Genomic DNA, 18,969 nt, shown 5'->3' on the forward strand with positions numbered 1-18,969 from the left:
TTTTGTTTCACAGACCCCTTTGCCAGTCAGATGAAAACCACAACACCCTTCTCAGAATGTAGCAGCAGACAGTTTTATGACACTTTACATCAGAAGTCAGAGAAAATAAAGATAATAAGTTGATTTTTTCCAGTTCAAGCTCACAGATCCCTGAAATAAGGACCTCTGATTAAGAACCCCTGGTTTAGGGAGATTGGGAGAAAGGTGAAGACAGACGGGCAAGAAAGAGGCAGGTTTCAGGCACTTGGTAAACTGAAAGCAAACTTTATTGTACACAGTACAGAATATAATGCAGCTTGGCAGGATGCATATGGCCCTGCACAGGGGAAGAAAATATTTCAAATCAACCAGCAGGTTAAAGCCTTTCTGCACTGTAGACTTTCCTCACTCTGGAAAGAAGCATAAAACCAAAAACCAAAAACCAAAAAAACCAAAAACCAAACCAACCAGGAAGTACATGAGTTCAATGGGAATGCAACAGTGATGCCACCATCCTATGTCCTGTCATAGCACAGGCCACGTAGCATAGTTATGGCAGGGGAGGGGTAGGTAACTCGGGCTATGGAGGATTATTTTCATACTTGCTAATACAGCATAAACCCATTAAAAAAAATCCCAAACCAGGATAAGTAAAGATAATAAAAACAAATCCTATACAACATTTACAACAAATAAATCTCTAGCCAGCTGGGGGTAAAATACTCAGATTATATATAGACTATGTGTAGGTTAGAAAGCTATAAATATGGTTTGGAACAAATCCTTTGACTAGAGTACGATGCTGATTAAAGCCCAAGCTATAGGTTCAGTACCTTTGTGGGTCAATTATCTTCCAACAGAGGACAAACTTACTCTTTCATAGCTATAAAATGTACCCCTAACCCCTGTGAACCACTTCACAAATGCGCTGTTGGTCATAAGGGGGACTGTTTAAGACTACAGAGATAGAAAAACAACTCAAAGCGTGTGTCATACACTCACCGAGTCAGCACCGTCACCTTCGTGTATGGAGAAGAGCAGTCACTTTTAACGTGCTTAGTGGCTCGGGGAGCATGGAATTCTACCAGCAGAGCAGGCAGCAAGGCACTACCACTTTCTAATAACTTTTCCTCTACTTTGAGCTCAACTTTCATATAGCTTTAGTTTGGTTGCTTAAAACTTTTTCAATATAATACAGCAATCAGAATAAAACTTTTTAAAAGAAAAAGGTGGCAGGACACTAAAATGCTAGCACTGTCTCATCTGTCAGTGGCATACAGTCAGTCCCAAACCCTACTGAATCATATTTAGGGTTTAAAGTCCAAGATCTAAAAAAAGGAAAACAAAACAAACCGATAAAATGGAAATTGTCATCAGTCATGCCCAGAGAAGAATCCCTATGGGCCCCACCAAGCGACCAGGTTTTCATGAACATGACATGTATTATGTACATATGCTTTCCAGAGAGGCATGTTAGTGAATATGGGGAACTATACACATAGACTCTAAATTGTGTGTCCAGGCTGCCCTGCACACTTCAAAAATGTACAACTCAGGTGCAAATGTTCCATCAGGTTGTCTGGTGCAGAAAGCACAAAGCAGGCAACAAAGCAGGCTTTTACATGGCAAAGGGGAAGTCCCCAGCAAAGCCCCTTTCAAGCTGCAGCGTCTTCATAAGTCGGCATTGCCCTGGCTAAAGGACACAGTGCACAGTTACCAAAAGGTTTGTTTTTTGCTTTAAATACCAAAATTACAAAAATCAGTTTATAAACTGTTTTTCCAAAACAACCACCAAAACAAAACAATCCCCCAACTAAAGCAAAATAAAATACTGTCAAAAATGTTAATCACCCTTCTCCTAAAATTAGTCATCCATACTTAGTCATGTGACTGGGGAGAGAAAGGGGGTGTTTGCTCTACTTGGTAACCACATGGCCAGTAGGTTCCCAAGCATAGTGGATGGGTTATTATTGAACTATGGAGTGGGTAACAACTGTTCTTACCCCTCCTTCTTTTTAAACCAAGGGGAAACATTTCACATTGAGCTTGCCTTTCTTAATTTTGATCTATTTTTAACCCTTCATGATTCAAGCTTCCCTAACTTAGCCTACCTACTGCTCTGTGGGTTTGTGATTTCTTTTTCAATATATTGTGCAAATCAGAGCCCTTCTAAATGTAAAGGCATTTAGTAGTCCATCAATACTGTGGATTGTCACACACTCCATCTTGGCTTATGGGTACTAACCTGAACAAGGTATTGCTTTGCATATGTTGTCTGTGGTAAGGAGGCTCCATTTCCATCTTTTCCCTGAAACCCCATCAGAATCAGAGCAGAGGCACCAGTTCTTGGTGGTTTTCTGCCTCTCTCTCTGTTCCCACTCCCCAGCCAAAGTATCTGCTTTTAGGGTGCCAATCCAGAGATGGCTTGGGTTTTCTGGAAAATACTCAAGGGCAAGCTTTAGAAACAGCCAGAAACACAAACAAAACCATTGCCCTCATTTGCCTGAATGGGAACTGCTAGCTCTAGGGTTTGGCCACTCAGCCACTCAGAAACTCAGTAAGCAAAGCCTTCAGCATAGGGGAGGCTGCTGCAGCGATCCACATCCAGGAGGTAAGCAGGGTTGTCTTCAAAGTGGGTCAGTGGCAGGGTTTCCTCTTCATTGAGGTGGCACTCAGATTCTGCTTTCAGGAATGGACGCTGATTGTCAGGGAAGGCCATGGAAAAAAGGGCATCTGGGTCACAGACAAATTTGTAGACATATCGTTCTCCTGCCACCTGAGAGAGAAATCACACCTTATTGAGAACCAGTTGGAACAGGGCTTGGGGAACTGGACAATTAGCATCTCCACCAGAGGAAGTCTTCAGGGTGGCAGCTGTATCAACCATCCCTACCAGATTTTTTGGGAACCATAGCTTTATCTTAACTCTCTGGGTTCCCAAACCCAAAGCTGGCACATGTATGTGGTAAAATGAAGTAGGAGGGCAGAGTGGAGATAATACTAGATGGCGTCTAGTCTGGATTCAGTCTTACCAAGTCTTCACCTCTATCAACCTCCATTTCCCCTTTCAGAAATTGAAGGTATAGGACTACAGCGTTTCTAAAGTCCTTCCCCACGCTGGCATGCTATCACTCACCTTTTAATTAGCTCCCATTTACTCAAGGGTCATATAATAAATACAGTAATGATCCCTTATATTGAATAGTGCATTATTATTTCTGGAACATTTTTACATATATTACCCTGTGAGATTAGAGCAGAGATTATCTACATTTTTATTGGAAATAGAGGCTTTGGGAGGTTAAATAACTTGTCTTAAAGCATATAGCTAATAAATGGCAGTGTTAGGATCTAAACCCACCCAAGTCTCATTCCTGGATCTTCTTGTACTCTTTGCCCGTTTCATTTTCAGAAATAAAGTTCTCTTCTACTTCCTTAGAAAACCTAGGGACAACTCACTTCCATTGATTTGAGTTACTGTGTCTTGGTTACTTTGCCTCATATTGGATCTGGAGTTGGGAACAGCAAAGGAATAATGGTTCTCCCTCCTGAATTTAGGATTCAATCTAATAGTATTAACACTAAAAGGCAAGTAGGGGGGTTGGAAAGAAATGGGAAGTGACTGCTAATGGACATGGGTTTCTTTCTGGGTGATGAAAATGTCCTAAAATTGACTGTGGTGATAGTTGCATAATTTAGTGAATATATTAAAAATCATTGAAACATATACTTTAAATGGGCAAATTAATAAGGTCTGTGAATTATATGTAAATAAAGCTGTTAATAGATATATATTTAGAAGGGATGGGGGTAAGATGACCACCCATCTACTAACAGCGACTAACTCTGTGCCAGGTACTGAAGTCAGACCCTCAATTACTACCCCAAAGGAACTTACACTCTTGTGGGGGATAGCAACAAGCAAAGGAGCAATTTACAGAAAGAAGGGCAGTGATGGGGATAAATAGAGGTGCTACTCGAAGCAGAAAAGGGGGCCACCTGACCAGGCTATGGACTTCAGAGTCTAAGGAGCAAAGAGCTGATACATATTCAGGAAGAAAAGAAGTAGGGGCTGGCCAGGTAAAGAAAACATTGGGAATGTTTCAGTTCTTAAGTAGGATGGTAGTTTAATAGATGGTTTTTGCATCTTATCCTATGCTTGATAATTTCCATGCATATAACATGAATTCTTTAGTAAACACTACATTAAAACATAGTTAAGGGAAGCAGACTTGGCCCAATGGATAGGGTGTCTGCCTACCACATGGGAGGTCCGCAGTTCAAACCCCGGGCCTCCTTGACACGTGTGGAGCTGGCCCATGTGCAGTGCTGATGCACGCAAGGAGTGCCGTGCCATGTAGGGGTGTCCCCTGCATAGGGGAGCCCCATGTACAAGGAGTGCGCCCCGTAAGGAGAGCCGCCCAGTGCGAAAGAAAAAAGTGCAGCCTGCCCAAGAATGGCGCCGCACACACGAAGCACTGACACAACCAGATGGCGCAACAAAAAGAAACACAGATTCCCAGTGCCGCTGATAAGGATAGACGCAGTCACGGAAGAACATGCAGCAAATGGACACAGAGAGCAGACAACTTTGGGGGGGGGGGGAGGGTGCGAATGGGAGAGAAATAAAAAAAAAAAAAAAGAAGAAAAGTGACTGTGCTGAATAAAGTAGTCAAGCACAAGTGAGCAAACAGGAGAATTAGATGGTGACCTGATTGGGGACAGCTTTAGCTCCTGTATAGTGCTAAAACAGTCTAGATTTTATCCAGAGAACCATATTTAATATTTTTTAAGGTAGTGAGGGGAGTTTGGAGTCACATTATCATCTGCCTAAGAGAACAGTGAATCTGGCTTCAGTATGAACAAGTTCTCAGCAATTTCTACCACATAGACTGCCTAAATGTGTAAATGCTAAATTCTGAGGGAACAGTATAGTAGAAAACATGAAGGCTAAGAAAGACCTATCAACAATTTGCCATTCTTTTCCTCTGTCTATCCATGGTATTTTAAGACTGTGGTCACTCACTACTGATCCCAATAAGAATTTTGTACTGGCTTCCTCCAAACATGCTTCACCAGTTTATTCTGGTGCCATTTTATAAACCTTTGGTTTTTAACTTGAAATCAAGTTTTTATATAAATTCTGAAGGAGAAATAAGGTTTCCTTATTCCTCTATCATTTTTAAGATTATCAAACTAAGATTTGGAGGTCTTGGAGGTCTAGGTGTTTTTAACAACTAAAGACTCAACCAAGCTTTCTGTGAGAGTAGAGACCTTCAAGTTGATTCCCCTCATGCGCTTCTTTATGGTTGACTTAAATTATTTCTGAATTTCTTTGAATTAAATGCAGTGTAAGTAAAGCAGAGGAGCCTAATTTTCCTACTGTATGTTCCGCATGTGTACTCTGGTTTCCATGTACTCAAGAGTATTAAGAGCCTCCTAATATCTCATTTGACTCTTGTCTTAATTTGTTTTTCCAATCAGAGAATCACTTATGAGGCTAACATTCTCTCCTACTGATCATAAACAGTCTTATGAGAGACTCCTTAGACATTTTTCTTTTAAAGTGGTCAGGGGTGGTCTATATGTCTCTTGTAATTGCCCCACCTTTTGCATGATTCCTTTTTCATAGTAATAGCGCAGAGAACGGCTGAGCTTGTCATAGTTCATAGCTGGCCGGTTCTTTTGGATGCCCCAACGCCGAGCAACCTGAAAAGACAGGAAAACAGAGCAGTGGAAAACACTGGGCCTAGAAGTTTTCTCCCAATCTCAGAAGAACCAGTCTCTAACCCAAATGCTTTGGTTAATGACCCATTTCCCTGACCTGAAAGGGAAAAGGTTTAATTCCCTGAAGACCAACCATTCAACAAAGCTGATGATTCAGTCACAACAGCTAGGAGACCTAGAGTAGAAGAATCCTAGTGCTTTAAGATTGCGAAGGGCTAGGCTAAAGTCCCCAAGGAGGTCAGCTCTCTACCAGTTTTCCATATATGAATTATTGACCAATACTCATAGCCCATTAACATGTTGCCATTAAGTGCTATGGTTTCTGTAGCAGTCAATAAGGAATAATTAGAATGGTCATTCCTGAAACATTAGAAACACACTAGTGAGTTGCTAATGGGCCAACAGAGCAAAAGTTCAATTCTAGTAAGATTGGAGAGGGGCTGGGAGATGTTTACTTATTGCAGCTCATGGAGTAAGGGGGAATAGGATCATTTCAGCCTGCTGCCATCCAATCCCCTACTCCCAGCAGACTTGCAGAATGGACACTAAAGCATGTAGCACCATTATCCACTTAATGAAAAATTAACAGGGCTTCCCAAACAGTTCTGCAGTACATTATATCCAACCCAGTCCACCTGAGGTGCAGTGATGGGGCGATGTAATTGGAGCTTTGGGCAGAGAAGCCTTATAGCAGGAAAACTTCCTAGTAGAGTTACCAGATTACCAGAGCAGCCATGCAATTTCTGTCCTCAAATATCTCAATTTCTGTCCTCAAATATCTCAACACCCAAAGTCCTATTTATTAGGATGACTGTCAAGGAAGGAGTAGAATAACCCTGGAAATTGGGGTCTTTTCAGGAGTCTTTATGCAAATCAGGGTTCATGTTTTGAGCATTTTAGGTCAGTTTTGGAAACTTCTTAAAAAACAAAAGAACTACATCCTTTCTATCTTTTACAAACCAAATGTTAAACATGGATTACAAAGTAGGGAGACTGCCAGCATTTCACTTAAAGTATTTCCTTAAGGTATTTAGGAAGAGTGAAAGCAACCAATCTCCAAATTCAGCATTCTAAAATGACCTTCAATAAATACCAGAAATGATCAGATGAGTAAGGAAGAATAGATCTGTCCTGATGACATTAGAATAATTCAATAGCCATGGTTCCACTTTGCCTTGCAAGAAAGTTAAATTTCCTTTCATTTACTTCACACCCCTACAGGACACACGATGGCCTTGGGGCTCCTCTTTTCTCTATATTGCACCCATTCAACACGACCTTCAAAATTGCCAAAAAAGGACAAAATTCAGCAAAAATCAAATCCTGGTTAGAGAAAACAGACATTTTAAACCAATGGAAAACAGTGGTAAGAAGGGAAATCGGCTAACGAATACTTGTCTCGTTCTATCCAGTGTAAAAGAAAGGACACTCTGAAATTTACTTTAATTCCTGTCAGCCACAGTGATGCAGGGAACTTCTATAATAAAAGAAGCCCAGCTTCATAATTTACTATGTTCAGAGGTAGAAAACAATTCTTAACTTCTTCTTGACCTCCCTCTGTTTGCACTTGCATATGCAAATGCCTGCTGGAGAGAGGTTCTGTATATGCACAGATTTCAAAGCAGCTCTGGTAGCCATAGTTACTGACTCATCCTCTGGCCAGAACCCTGTGATTCAGTAGCCCTCACCAGGGCTGCTTCTTCTACAGTAACGCATAATGCAGCACAGCTCCAGGTTGGCTGGAAATTAGGGCCAGCCTCTTCTTTTTTGCGGGGGAGGTGAGGGGATGTGGGTATGTGTGGTGAGGAAGTCGACAGCTTTTCCATGAATTACTCTGAGAAAAACTCTGAGGCTGAAGGAGTTAAAACATGCACACAGCTCCTCCCATTTAAAAGGACAACAAGCCACAGCACAGGGAATGGCTCCTTCTAGCAGCCCATCCTTTTAAACCTCTCTATGGCATCAGTTATCTACCACATGTTCAACAAACAACCCTACCCCCCAAAATATTCATTAATGCAGATTCATAGCTAAAATGGCTCCAGATTAAAGCCGAGTCAGTCATAATTGAGAGGGTGCTAAGCTGGATGACTATCAAAAGACATTTGATTAGGGGGCCTGCCAAAACGCAGTTCTAAAACCACAATTTCCATGCACAGTGTAATGGATATTATGGATAATTACCCAGAGTGCACTACTCAGCCACACAGCTGCCTACAATTACGTCCCAAACAGCTTCCTCCTCCACTTCACCCTTCAAGCTCCCCACATGTCGACGCCTTACAGTTTTTCTGAGAGGTTGGTATCATCCTGAGAGCAGCAAGAAGAGGATGCCCAAACTTGTATACAAGGAGTAGAGGGGGAAAGATTCAACAAATGTGTGTCACAAGGCCAAACTACACAAGTGGAACCAAATCAATCCTGGGTCAGGAGAAGGGAAGATTCATAGCTTCTGGAATGCTCAGGGACTTCAAGAGGGGTGGGAAGAAGCACTTCTTGGAGAAACAAAGCTGCTCCACAAGAGGCGGGCTCAAGGCCACCACAGGCCTCTCACATGACTTGGCCACTTGGCATTTACGTGCATTCTGGATTAATATTCGTCTCTTTATTAAGTAAGAAAGCAGAGGCTTTTTGCCATCTGGTCATCATTTTCTTTACCACTGGTAGGAGAGCAGCAGATTCAATAACATTTACAAAGGGTCATAACCAGGTTTACCTGCAGCTGTACAGCCTGTGCTTAGGCCTGAGGCAGTGGCAATAAAGTAATAAAAGCTCCTGTTTGTGAAAGGAGATAAATCAATAAGGGCTGCCCACATAGCAGACCTACTTTCAAAAAAGCCTCAGTGAGTCTAGGTGACATGCTTTCCTCAAGCCTCATATAAACCAGACCATGTTATTAGGAAAGCAGAGAGAAGAATGGGACTATGTGGGACGGATGGCCCTCCAGTACAGCTGGAAGCCTAAAATACAGCTTAGCCAACAAGAAATGCTTAGAAAAACACAGTAGTACCAAACTCTGGCTTAGAAAGCAGACTGAGCCTTTACAGAAACTATTTACAATATGAGATGTTGATATATTTCCATTTTTATAATGACTGAAAACAGGGAACACTATACACATACCTCTTTTACAAATGCATTTAATGAACATTTCCTTACGCTCTTACCATTCAGGATTCTCCATAAATTTCCAATCCACACATTCTCCTCCTTATCCCATCTTAACTTTCAGACCATTTCCTCTTCCAAATCAAGTGCCAGATTGTTACCTCCTGCTGTTAACCCCCATGCCAACTTATCCCCGTGCTGTGCTAAAGTGAGCCCTGGAGTTAAATGAACACCACCAAAAGTTGCTGTTCTTTCTCAAATGCCTTCCCAAGAGTGCCGTTTCCATTTTAATTACACCCAACCCAATGATACCTTTTACCCTGCTGGTTTAATATATAATGCCTAAGTATACACTATCAAAAGAAGCATATGTCAGTTTGGTGGACAGTTATTTCTTTTCTATTTATAATCTCTCTAGATTCTAAATCAAATAGAAATGAAAATCAGCCCCTTTAAAAAATGCTGAACTGACAGCCTGATCTAATTTACTTTGTTATATGATATTCAAGAAAAGGCTCTGTGGGTGTGTCTCTACCCACTGAAGAAATGCTATTGGTTCTGCCCATAAGCTTTTCTGCCAAGTTTTGGATAAACAGTAATACTGTTTCTTTTTCTATTAACAAAATAATGGAAGGTTGTGTAATCTTTCAATGACTGTGATGCCACTAAAACACCCTAAAAATCTAAGCTGGTAAAACTGACCAATCTCTGATAATTTTCTTTCTTCAAATTAGAGCCATCTGAGAATATAGTAGGGGTAGTTATATCCTGAAATATCTTACCAAAATGTCATACAACATGTTCATGTAGCCTCAGATGTAGATTATGACATACGAGGGTTGAGGCCAAAATAAGTGAAATAACACTTGAAAAAGACTTTCCAAGAGAGAAAACTTACCCTATTTGGATATGTCTTCATAGTCTCACTCCCCAGATTTTGCAGAAGTGTTACAAATACTTTTTATGAATTCTACAGTGAAGAATTCTGCCTGTCCATGTAGTGTAAAGTGCCCTATTCACAGGAAGGGCACTGCAAGCCCATTGGCCAGGATGTGAATGGGAAGGGAGTGAATTTGTTTAACACAGTAAAAAGCCTCAATGGATATCCAAACCAGCACCACCATCATCATTAACAACAACAAATCCAAAACCATGTAACTCTGGCATTCAGTTCTTACCTCTTCAGGCTCTATCAGCTTGAACTCCATACCTCGGCCTGTCCAGGCAATGAAGTGGGCATTGGCTGGGTCGTCAAGAAGGGTAACCAGGAACTGCCAGAGCTGAAGGGAACCTCGCCTCTGGTAAGGGGGCCCTTCTCGATACATGGTGGGCTCTTGTTTGACTTTACCTATTTGGGGCAAAGATACATAAGCAATACTTGAGTCTCAGGTTTCTTAGGTGATTTGGCCAAAAAGGAGTTATTGACACCGATTCAATCATTTAACTTGGCAAAACTGAGGTGCTCCAACTTCTTCAACCCTCCATTTTAGCAACAAACCTCAAGTGAGGCTACTTACCTTCCAGTCTCTCAGGCACAACACAAGTGTCATCAAAATACAACCGGGGATCTTTTTCATATGAAAAACCTACAGGAGAATAAAAAAAAGAAAAGAAAAAGAAATAAAGACCATGCTGCTTAACAAATGTTATCTGTGTGGTACTAAAATTAGGGATTTAAGGACTAAAACAGGATTCTGCCATGTCAGGCCCTAAGCACTAATGCTGTATCTATGCCAAACTGAATTTTCAGGGATTTCAAAGGGATTTAGGCATTCATGTTCTGATGTCATCACCTGAGCCCTGGTCCAGAGCCACATCAATCCTGTTATTAGAGCTAAGACTGCAGGGAAGCACTGAGTCACCAGTAAGTTCCTTCACATCTTGTGTTTCTGTGACTAAGCCTTTATATCTGAAGAGACATCTCTTCTATTTTAGTTGGCCTAGCTGGATGCATTTAGATCATATGTGCATAGTCCTGCCATTTTCCTTTCAGTTAATATTAATTTTAGTCTTTCCTATAACTTGTCCAGACTACTTACATACTTTACTGAATTATGAAAAAATGAAGAAAGGCTTGGGCCTGTGGAGGACTGCTAAGAGCAGTACGTCTAAGAGCAAGTTGGAGTTGTGATTATCACTTGACACAGTAGAAGAAATCTCAGGAGATTTTCTACCAATAAAATGTTTTCATTTTATAAATGACTAAACAGAAGTCAAGAATGGAGAACTGATTGGTCCAACAATACAAGCAAGTGGAAAGGAAAGCAAAAGGTTTAAAGGCGACAAGGAGAAGGAAGGATGGGATTCTCAATCCACAAACCCTCAATCCGCATTTCAGAGGTGTGGGGGCTTCAGTGTAACTCTCCTTTCAACATCACTTCTCAGGACAAAGCTCCAGGAGCTCCTGCCTGATAAACGATGCCTCCGTGCACTCGACTCTCCAGTTGATTCAACTGGTTATATTATACAAGTGCTTGGGTGTTGGGCATGCAACGGAGACAGGCAGGGAAAGACACTCTGCAATGAAGAGCTTTTGTTAGACTTTGAGAAGGATTCACTGGAACTTGAATTATTACATGGGTAAAGGCAATAAGAAATAATCAGTTTTCTTTCTTTCATCCCAAACAGCCCAGATTAAGTAGCTTCTTGGCAGGTCCAGCACCATTTTAAGTATCCCAGGACTGGGAGGAACATGCCCAAGTTGGCAGAACTATGATTGTCTTAGTCATTTTTGTTTCCTCAGCCCCAAGCACCACTTCTTTGTTGCTCAACTATATCAAAGGCAGTATATTTTATTGGCATTTATTATTTAATAAATATTTATGCCAGGTAATGTGCTAGCAGGAGATAGTAAGGAGAATAACACAGACTCAGTCCTTGATCTCATGGAACTTGTATGCCAAATGGGGGAGACAGACAATGAAACAGACAATGAAATGAATGAGACGAGGTATAGTGTGGAAGCTAAAGAGTGAGTCCACCCTGATTAGCTGTGTAACTTTGAAAAGTTAATTAATCTCTGTGCTCCAGGTTCATTCTCTGAAAACTGGGGATAAAAATAATTCCTATCTTATGGGGCTGTTGTAAGGATTAGCTAAATTAATGTATCTAAAGTGCTAAGAATAGCTCCTGGTATTAATACATAAATGTATAATAAATGATAGTTAAAGAAACACTGTAATTGCACACTGGGGTAAGTACTATAAAGAAAACTCACTGAAAAAATGTGAGATACATCCTGTCATGGATTCTAAATTCCTTGAGGATAAAGACCAGGTGCTGGGGGGAAGGTAATGCATTTACATGCTGAGTTTGGCTTAGAGTGGCCACATTTGAGCAACACAAAGGCTCTCAGGAGGTAACTCTTAGGCATCCTGCAGCTCTAGGCCTAGTTCATATTTCAGGCGCACAGGCTCTTAAGCAAAGTCATCAGTATCAAGGGCTCACTGTTGGACCATCCATCTTTATTGGTCTTGGCCATTGCACATGGGGGATTGTTGCTGTTCCATTGGGAAATGTGATAGTGCTCCCCTGGCTAGGAACTCAGCACTCCCTCAGTTGTCATTTTTAACTGTAACCACTATGAAAATATCCAAACATCTTTATGTACCCTGTATACATGCCCTGGAGAACTCCTTCCCAACCATGTGCCCCCTATCAATAACACCCCACACCAGTGTTCCTCCCCTGCCATAGTTGAACCTCTCCGTAGTCTAAAACTTCTTCAAAAATGAAGCCTAATATATTGTCAGGATCCATTACTAGTAAAATGGAATAGAGTGATGGGTTGAAAGTTTAGATATAGAATACATACTAATTTAGAAAAATAAAGTAAAAATAAACTGGGGTATCAAAAAAATGAAAAAATGAAACGGCTTTATTTTTGATGTTTTGACTTTCATCACCGCAATAGGTGTTGCCCTGTATGTACAGTGGCAAGACAGTTTCTTCCATTTTTTCCTCAGTGTCTACATCCTTTCTTTTTCTTTTTTTTCCCTTCTAATTATTAAGTTTGTCTTCACAAGTTTTAGATCATAGTAATTCACATATACAATATACAGTACTCCCACATATCCAACATCAAACACTTTGTCCCTTCCCTAGCAACGATCTTTTTACATGTTCATATTATATTTACTGCAGCTGATGTACAGATATTGAAACAATAGCTTTCAAACATGGTTCCATTTGGGTTTACATTATGGTTTATATTTTAGACTATACAATTTTCTAAATATTTAGTGACTCCTGGGGATGAGTCTCCCTGGTGCCAAGAGATTACTACCAAGCACCAGCTGATGATGTAACTAGAAAAAGACCTTGAATAAAAGGGTCAACTCAGACCAGCAGAATATCTCAGCCTACATGTAATATCAGGTGCTAAAAACAGCTTTTTTACTTTGAATAAAAGGGGGAAATGGAAAGGACAAATGAGTATATATGGCTATGAACCTCCAAAAAAGAGTTGGGAGGTCATCAGAGGGGTCACGCTTGTGCACATCTCAGCAGGGTCCCAGAGACAGCCAAAGTAGATACAAGCCCAGGTACTGGTTCTCCTGAGGGCTACAGAGACTCAGAGGTTCTATGGCCATGGCAGATGGCTCTGGAGTTCAGTGCCATGTCAGTTGGCCCTACTTTGGAGTTTGTGTTCCTGAGTGTGATGGAGCTGGTCTCAGATGTGACCTTTCTACACATGCCTCTTCTGTTACTTTTACTGGACCTGTGGTTGGCGCTGGGGTTGATATATATTCAGGAGACCTGAATCTCTGGACTGTCCATGTGACAGCCACGTCCTGATCCTTAGCAGACTTGCAACTCTTACCCTCTGGTTTATTGGACTTACCCTGGCCAACTAACAGGGAGGTGAAGAAGGTCAACCACCACACCAGGGAGCCAACAGTGCCTACAACTGCAAGCACAAGAATTGTATCCATCATCCATGTGGAATCTAAGCCCCCTCTTGATATAGAGGTGGAGTGGACATAACCATCCCAGGGTCCACAGGATGGAGGAATAGAGTATGGATTAGAGTAGACTTACTGATATTCTACTATGGAACTATTGTGATCAGTAATGGAAGAAATTGTAGCACTGATGTGGAGAAAGTGGCCATGGTAGCTGCTGAGGGTAGGGAGAGGGAAGAAGAGATATATGGTGTGGGGATATTTTCAGGACTTAGAGTTGTCCTGGGTGGTACTGCAGGGACAGATGCTGGACATTGTATGTTCTGCCATGGCCCACTGGGTGGATTAGGACAGAGTATAAATGACAATGTAAACCATTATCCATGTGGTGCAGCAGTGCTCCAAAGTGCTTTCACCAAATGCAATGAATGTCCCATAATGATGAAAGAGGTTGTTGATGTGGGAGGAGTGGGGTTAGGGGGGTGGGGGGTTTATGGGGACCTCATATTTTTGAATGTAACATTAAAAAAAAAATAAAGAGAGAAAAAAAAAAGACCAGGTGCTGAATATCTTAATATCCTCACAGGAGTTTGCATGTAACAAGTGCTCAATAAATACTTAAATAAATGTGGGAGAGTCTATAATCTCTCCTAAGAAATATTTAGAATACAATGTTATCTTTTAAGTCAGGGATTCAATGATTCCTGTGATAAATTTATTTTCCAATTTGGTACTAGGAACCAGTGTGACTTTTATGACAAATTGATACTTTTGGTTTTATCAACAAGAATTACATAATCCATCATGCTTCATGTTTTTTGCCTTGGCTGCCAGGAAACAGTATTTCTTGACCCTCCTTATGGATTTTGATACTCCAGTGATGTTTTAATGGCCTTATTATAAAGTCATTATAAGTGAAATATTTCAAAGGTTATACACCTGTCAAACTTGCCATGTTATTTTTAGAGCTTTTCTTCCACTGAAGTAAGGATAATACATTCACAGTATATAGGAAATAAAAGTAAAGCTAGATTAAATTCTAGGTATAGTTTTCAAAACTAATCAGATGAAGGGCTGCCTATAAAGAGTATCATTGGGTGTATTTTGTGGTTTTCAGTCATTTCCACGAATGGTTCTCTAAAACATCTGGAAGATGCTATTGGTTTAAGTAAAATGTCAGTTGAATTTGCACCAGCAGTTGCATCAGTTGTGGCTACAACCAAATAAAGGTGGCAGGAAGGAAGAACCTGTTTGAGGTGCAAAGTGGAAATGAAAGATTCAAAACAGTATGAAAGGATTCCAGGTGAACGCTCAAGGCAGGATGGCTATCTTAGCAATCCCAGATGCCAATCAGAAACACTTGTTTCACTAAATGTTTTAAGGGCATCTGTGGTCAAGACTGTATAAAAAGGATAGAAAAACCTCCTCAGGGTAATTTAGAGCAATTAAGAATGCTGGGTCTCTTTCAAAAAACTAACTTTTTTGATGTGTATGGGGTCAGGGAAAAAAATGAAAAAGACTAGGGAAAAGAAAAATCACACTAAGTCACTAGTTATTCTCTGTGTAATAAGCAACCCAATGTCTTACTAAAAATATTTCCTTTAAATGCTCTTTCCTAAATGTTGTAATTATGAAAAATGCTTTCCTGCCCCCCCCCCCCCCCGTGCCTCCCGTTGCCTGCTGCAGGCATCAATTGCTGCTGTAGAAACATCCAGGAACCTGGAAAAAAGCTCTACACAGTTGTGCCTATCACCGTCAGTGGTCCAGTAGACAGCCCTTCCTTCCCAGGGCTGGACTGTCCCTCAGAATGTCATGGATGCCCAGTGAAACAGCACTTAGTCAGTAGGAAGCAGCTCTGCATAGAAGCCATTGCTGTGAACTAAACACCTCCAAAAACCAACCAATGCCTCATGGTGCTCTTTATCAGCTCTCTCAACCTTCCTCTAAAACTCTAGGAAGCAGTGATTCTCAACCTTAGATGTATTGGAATCACCCGGGGAACTTTAAGAAATAACTGAAGCCTGGGTCCCATCAGATTTTCTGATTTAATTATTCTGGAGTAAAGCCTGGACATCAGGGTTTTTAAAGGCCCCCCTGCTGATTCTAATGCATAGCCAAAGTTGAGAATCACTGCTCTGGAGCAGGAGTTCTCAAACTTACATGCACTCAGTGTACACTGGAATCTCCTGCTTGGTCCCACCCTCACAGTTTCTGATTCTGGGGTAGCGGCAGAGGATCTGCATTTCTAACAATTTCCCAGGGAAAGCGGATAGCACTAGTTTGGGTTATCACTGCTCTAGATGGTTATGGAGAAATGTACAGGATGGAAGAAAAGATATACTTGTGGAGAAACTTGTTCTAAAGAAAAAAAATCTCCTTTATTTCAATGCTCAGAAGGGCAGTCCCAATTCTACCATTTACAGCCCTGCCTTTGCCTGCAAAAGTAACTCTAAACATTTGAGCCTCTCTCAAGGCCTTTCATGCTTCTCAAACTTCACCCATCTCCAACAGGGCTCCTCTCCACCAACTGAACCAATTCATTTGCTACTGCCATCCACTTGTGCAGGAGGTACTCAGTAAATGCTCCTTCCAGCTCTGGGAGCTCAATTATCCTCCCCTTACAAAATGTCTCCCCCTTCCTTTTTATTCACATCTAATTACTTCTTCAATGTAATCTTAAATTTTCAAAATCCGCCCCATACTAAAAACAAACAAAATCAACAAAAACACAGGCCCTCACAAAAACTGGCAGCAGAAGCCTTAAAAATGTCATATCCCTCATACCCAGAAATTTCCCTTTCAGAAATTTATCCTCAAGAATGAATCAAGGGGGGAAGCGGACTTGGCCCAATGGATAGGGCGTCCACCTACCACATGGGAGGTCCACAGTTCAAACCCCGGGCCTCCTTAACCCGTGTGGAGCTGGCCCATGCGCAAGTGCTGATGCGTGCAAGGAGTGCCGTGCCATGTGGGGTGTCTGTCCCCTCTGTAGGGAAGCCCCATATGTGCAAGGAGTGCACCATGTAAGGAGAGCTGCTCAGCGCGAAAGAAGGTGCAGCCTGCCCAAGAATGGTACTGCACACATGGAGAGCTGACACAACAAGATGATGGAACAAAAATAAACACAGATTCCCGGTGCCACTGATAAGGACAGAAGTGGTCACAGAAGAACACAGCAAATGGACACAGAGAGGAGACAACGGGGGGGGGGGAGGGGGAGGGGAGAGAAATAAGTAAATCTTTAAAAAAAAATTGATTCAAGGAGTATGAGAAGATTTAGCTGGATGGATAATTCATCTCGGTTTGGTTTACTTTGGGAATAACCTGAAAATGTTTAAATTTTCAGGAAGAGGTGACCAGCAAAATGCACACCAGGCAAAGAGTACTGTACACAGGAAATTGTACAAGAATGTGTGATGCTATAGAAAGAACTACAGAGGATGGAGGGAGGTAAAGAGTGTGGATTCTGACACTCATCCCCCCAGCCTTGTGACCTTGGGCAAACCTTTTAAACCTCTGAGCCTCAGTTTTCTCATTATAACATGGGCATGGGAAACAGATGTGGCTCAGGTGCCTGGGCTCCCATCTACCATATGGGAGGCCCCAGGTTTGATTCCCAGGGCCTCCTGGTGAAGGCAAGCTGGCCTACACCATCGCAGAGGGCTGACAGCAGACAGTGAGTGCAAACAAGGTGGGGGGGGGGGGGGGATGGAATAAAATGAAGTAAAATAAATAAATCTTTAAAAAACAAAAATAAAACATGGGCATAATAGGAATATCCATTGTATAGGCATGCTATGAGGATTAAATGACTTAAATAATCTGAAAGCATGTTAAACACCCAGCAAAGTATTTGTACATATTAAGGGCTCAATCTCTGCTAATGCCTAATTATAAATAAAAGAAAAAATAGAAAATAGACTATGAAACAATGGGTACCGTATGATGTTATGATTCTGTATTTTTATATGTACAAAAAGTCCAGAAGAGTATACAGCAAAATATTAATGATGATCTCTGATGGTGAAGTTAAAATTTTCAACTTTTTGCTTATCTGTACTTTCTAACTATTGGACAACCAATATTTATTGTTTGCTACAAAAGTTAATATTTTAAACAAAATGAGCTCAAAAGCAAGTTCCTCCAGGAAGCTCTGAGATTCTACCCCCATTCTGATCACTTCCTTAAAGCCATCTCCCATACAAGACATATGTATCTTATTTGTTCTAAATTACCTTCATCTCAATTAGGAGGTCAGTTCTTGTGAAGGCTAAGTCATAAACTTAATCCTGGCCATGGCTCCTTCACCTAATTACAGTCAGATTATCTCAGCGACTTGCTGAATTAGTTGGTCCCAAAGGAACTAGGCCTGAGAACTTGAATAAATACCATACCCTTGACATGAATCTATCACCTACACATTCAAATAAATGGCAGGACATGTGAAGATTCAGGCTTCATATCTATTCTCATGTTTCTCTTTTGAGTTTTTTAATCTATCCAATTAGACAACATTTCATTTGTGTCCTTCTGCAGAGCCTTTTGTATATAATATTCCCCTATAGAGTCTCATCAACCTCTTCCCTTCCCTAGCTCACCTCTTCATGGGACCTCTCAAGGTCAGCACAAGAACAGAATCTCAGATTTCCCTTCTATTTTAAAAGCAGTAACCATTTATCATGTAGTAATACTAACAATGAAATGTTATCCAGGTAGGCACCAAACTAAGTGAAAACTAGAAATACCTTTCCTAAGACATTCTTGATTCACATACAACCACCCTCACTGACATATTCCCAAATTTTACTTTAGGCTAATGTGTTATATACATATATGTAAACTCCTGTATGAAAATATGGAAATCAGATTTGTTCATTTTTACTTCATATTATCCCAAGAATTTTTGAAGGCTAGGGTTACTGCTATTCAAAATGATGTCAGGCCTCAAACCTTGTATGCAAAATAACTGAAGATTATGATCTATTTGTTCTCTTACTCATGAACTAAGAAAGCTTTAACCTATGATCTCAAATCTTAGCCTGGAAATGGCAATTTTAAGCTCCTTGAATTTCTTTCTTTTTTAAAAAATCTTCTTACCTTCATGGCTGCTGGAGAAATATCCCCCTCTCATGTAGGATGACTGGCAGTTAGGCACTTCTAAAAGGGAAGCACAGACATACACACCCCTGTCAATATTTCTGCAGTAGCACTAGCACATTGGTTCAAATGCAGGTCTGCAGCCAAGTCCCAA

At 41.0% G+C, this 18,969-nt stretch overlaps 1 protein-coding gene across 1 annotated transcript in view; it reads right to left on the minus strand.

The window, feature by feature from the left end:
• Positions 1–248: 248 nt before the first annotated feature.
• The window catches only part of ETV5 (ETS variant transcription factor 5), a 60,474-nt gene continuing 41,753 nt past the window's right edge, over positions 249–18,969 (minus strand). Inside the window, exons 9-13 of the mRNA XM_004473722.5 lie at positions 18,816–18,875; positions 10,332–10,400; positions 9,993–10,162; positions 5,587–5,688; positions 249–2,755 (exon numbers count right to left, since the gene is read on the minus strand). Coding sequence (XP_004473779.1) covers positions 2,534–2,755; positions 5,587–5,688; positions 9,993–10,162; positions 10,332–10,400; positions 18,816–18,875 — 623 coding nt within the window. The 3' untranslated portion in view covers positions 249–2,533. The remainder of the gene's footprint in view (positions 2,756–5,586; positions 5,689–9,992; positions 10,163–10,331; positions 10,401–18,815; positions 18,876–18,969) is intronic.

The sequence above is a fragment of the Dasypus novemcinctus genome, chromosome 4 (genome assembly GCF_030445035.2).
Source record: "Dasypus novemcinctus isolate mDasNov1 chromosome 4, mDasNov1.1.hap2, whole genome shotgun sequence".
Taxonomy (NCBI): Eukaryota; Metazoa; Chordata; class Mammalia; order Cingulata; family Dasypodidae; genus Dasypus; species Dasypus novemcinctus.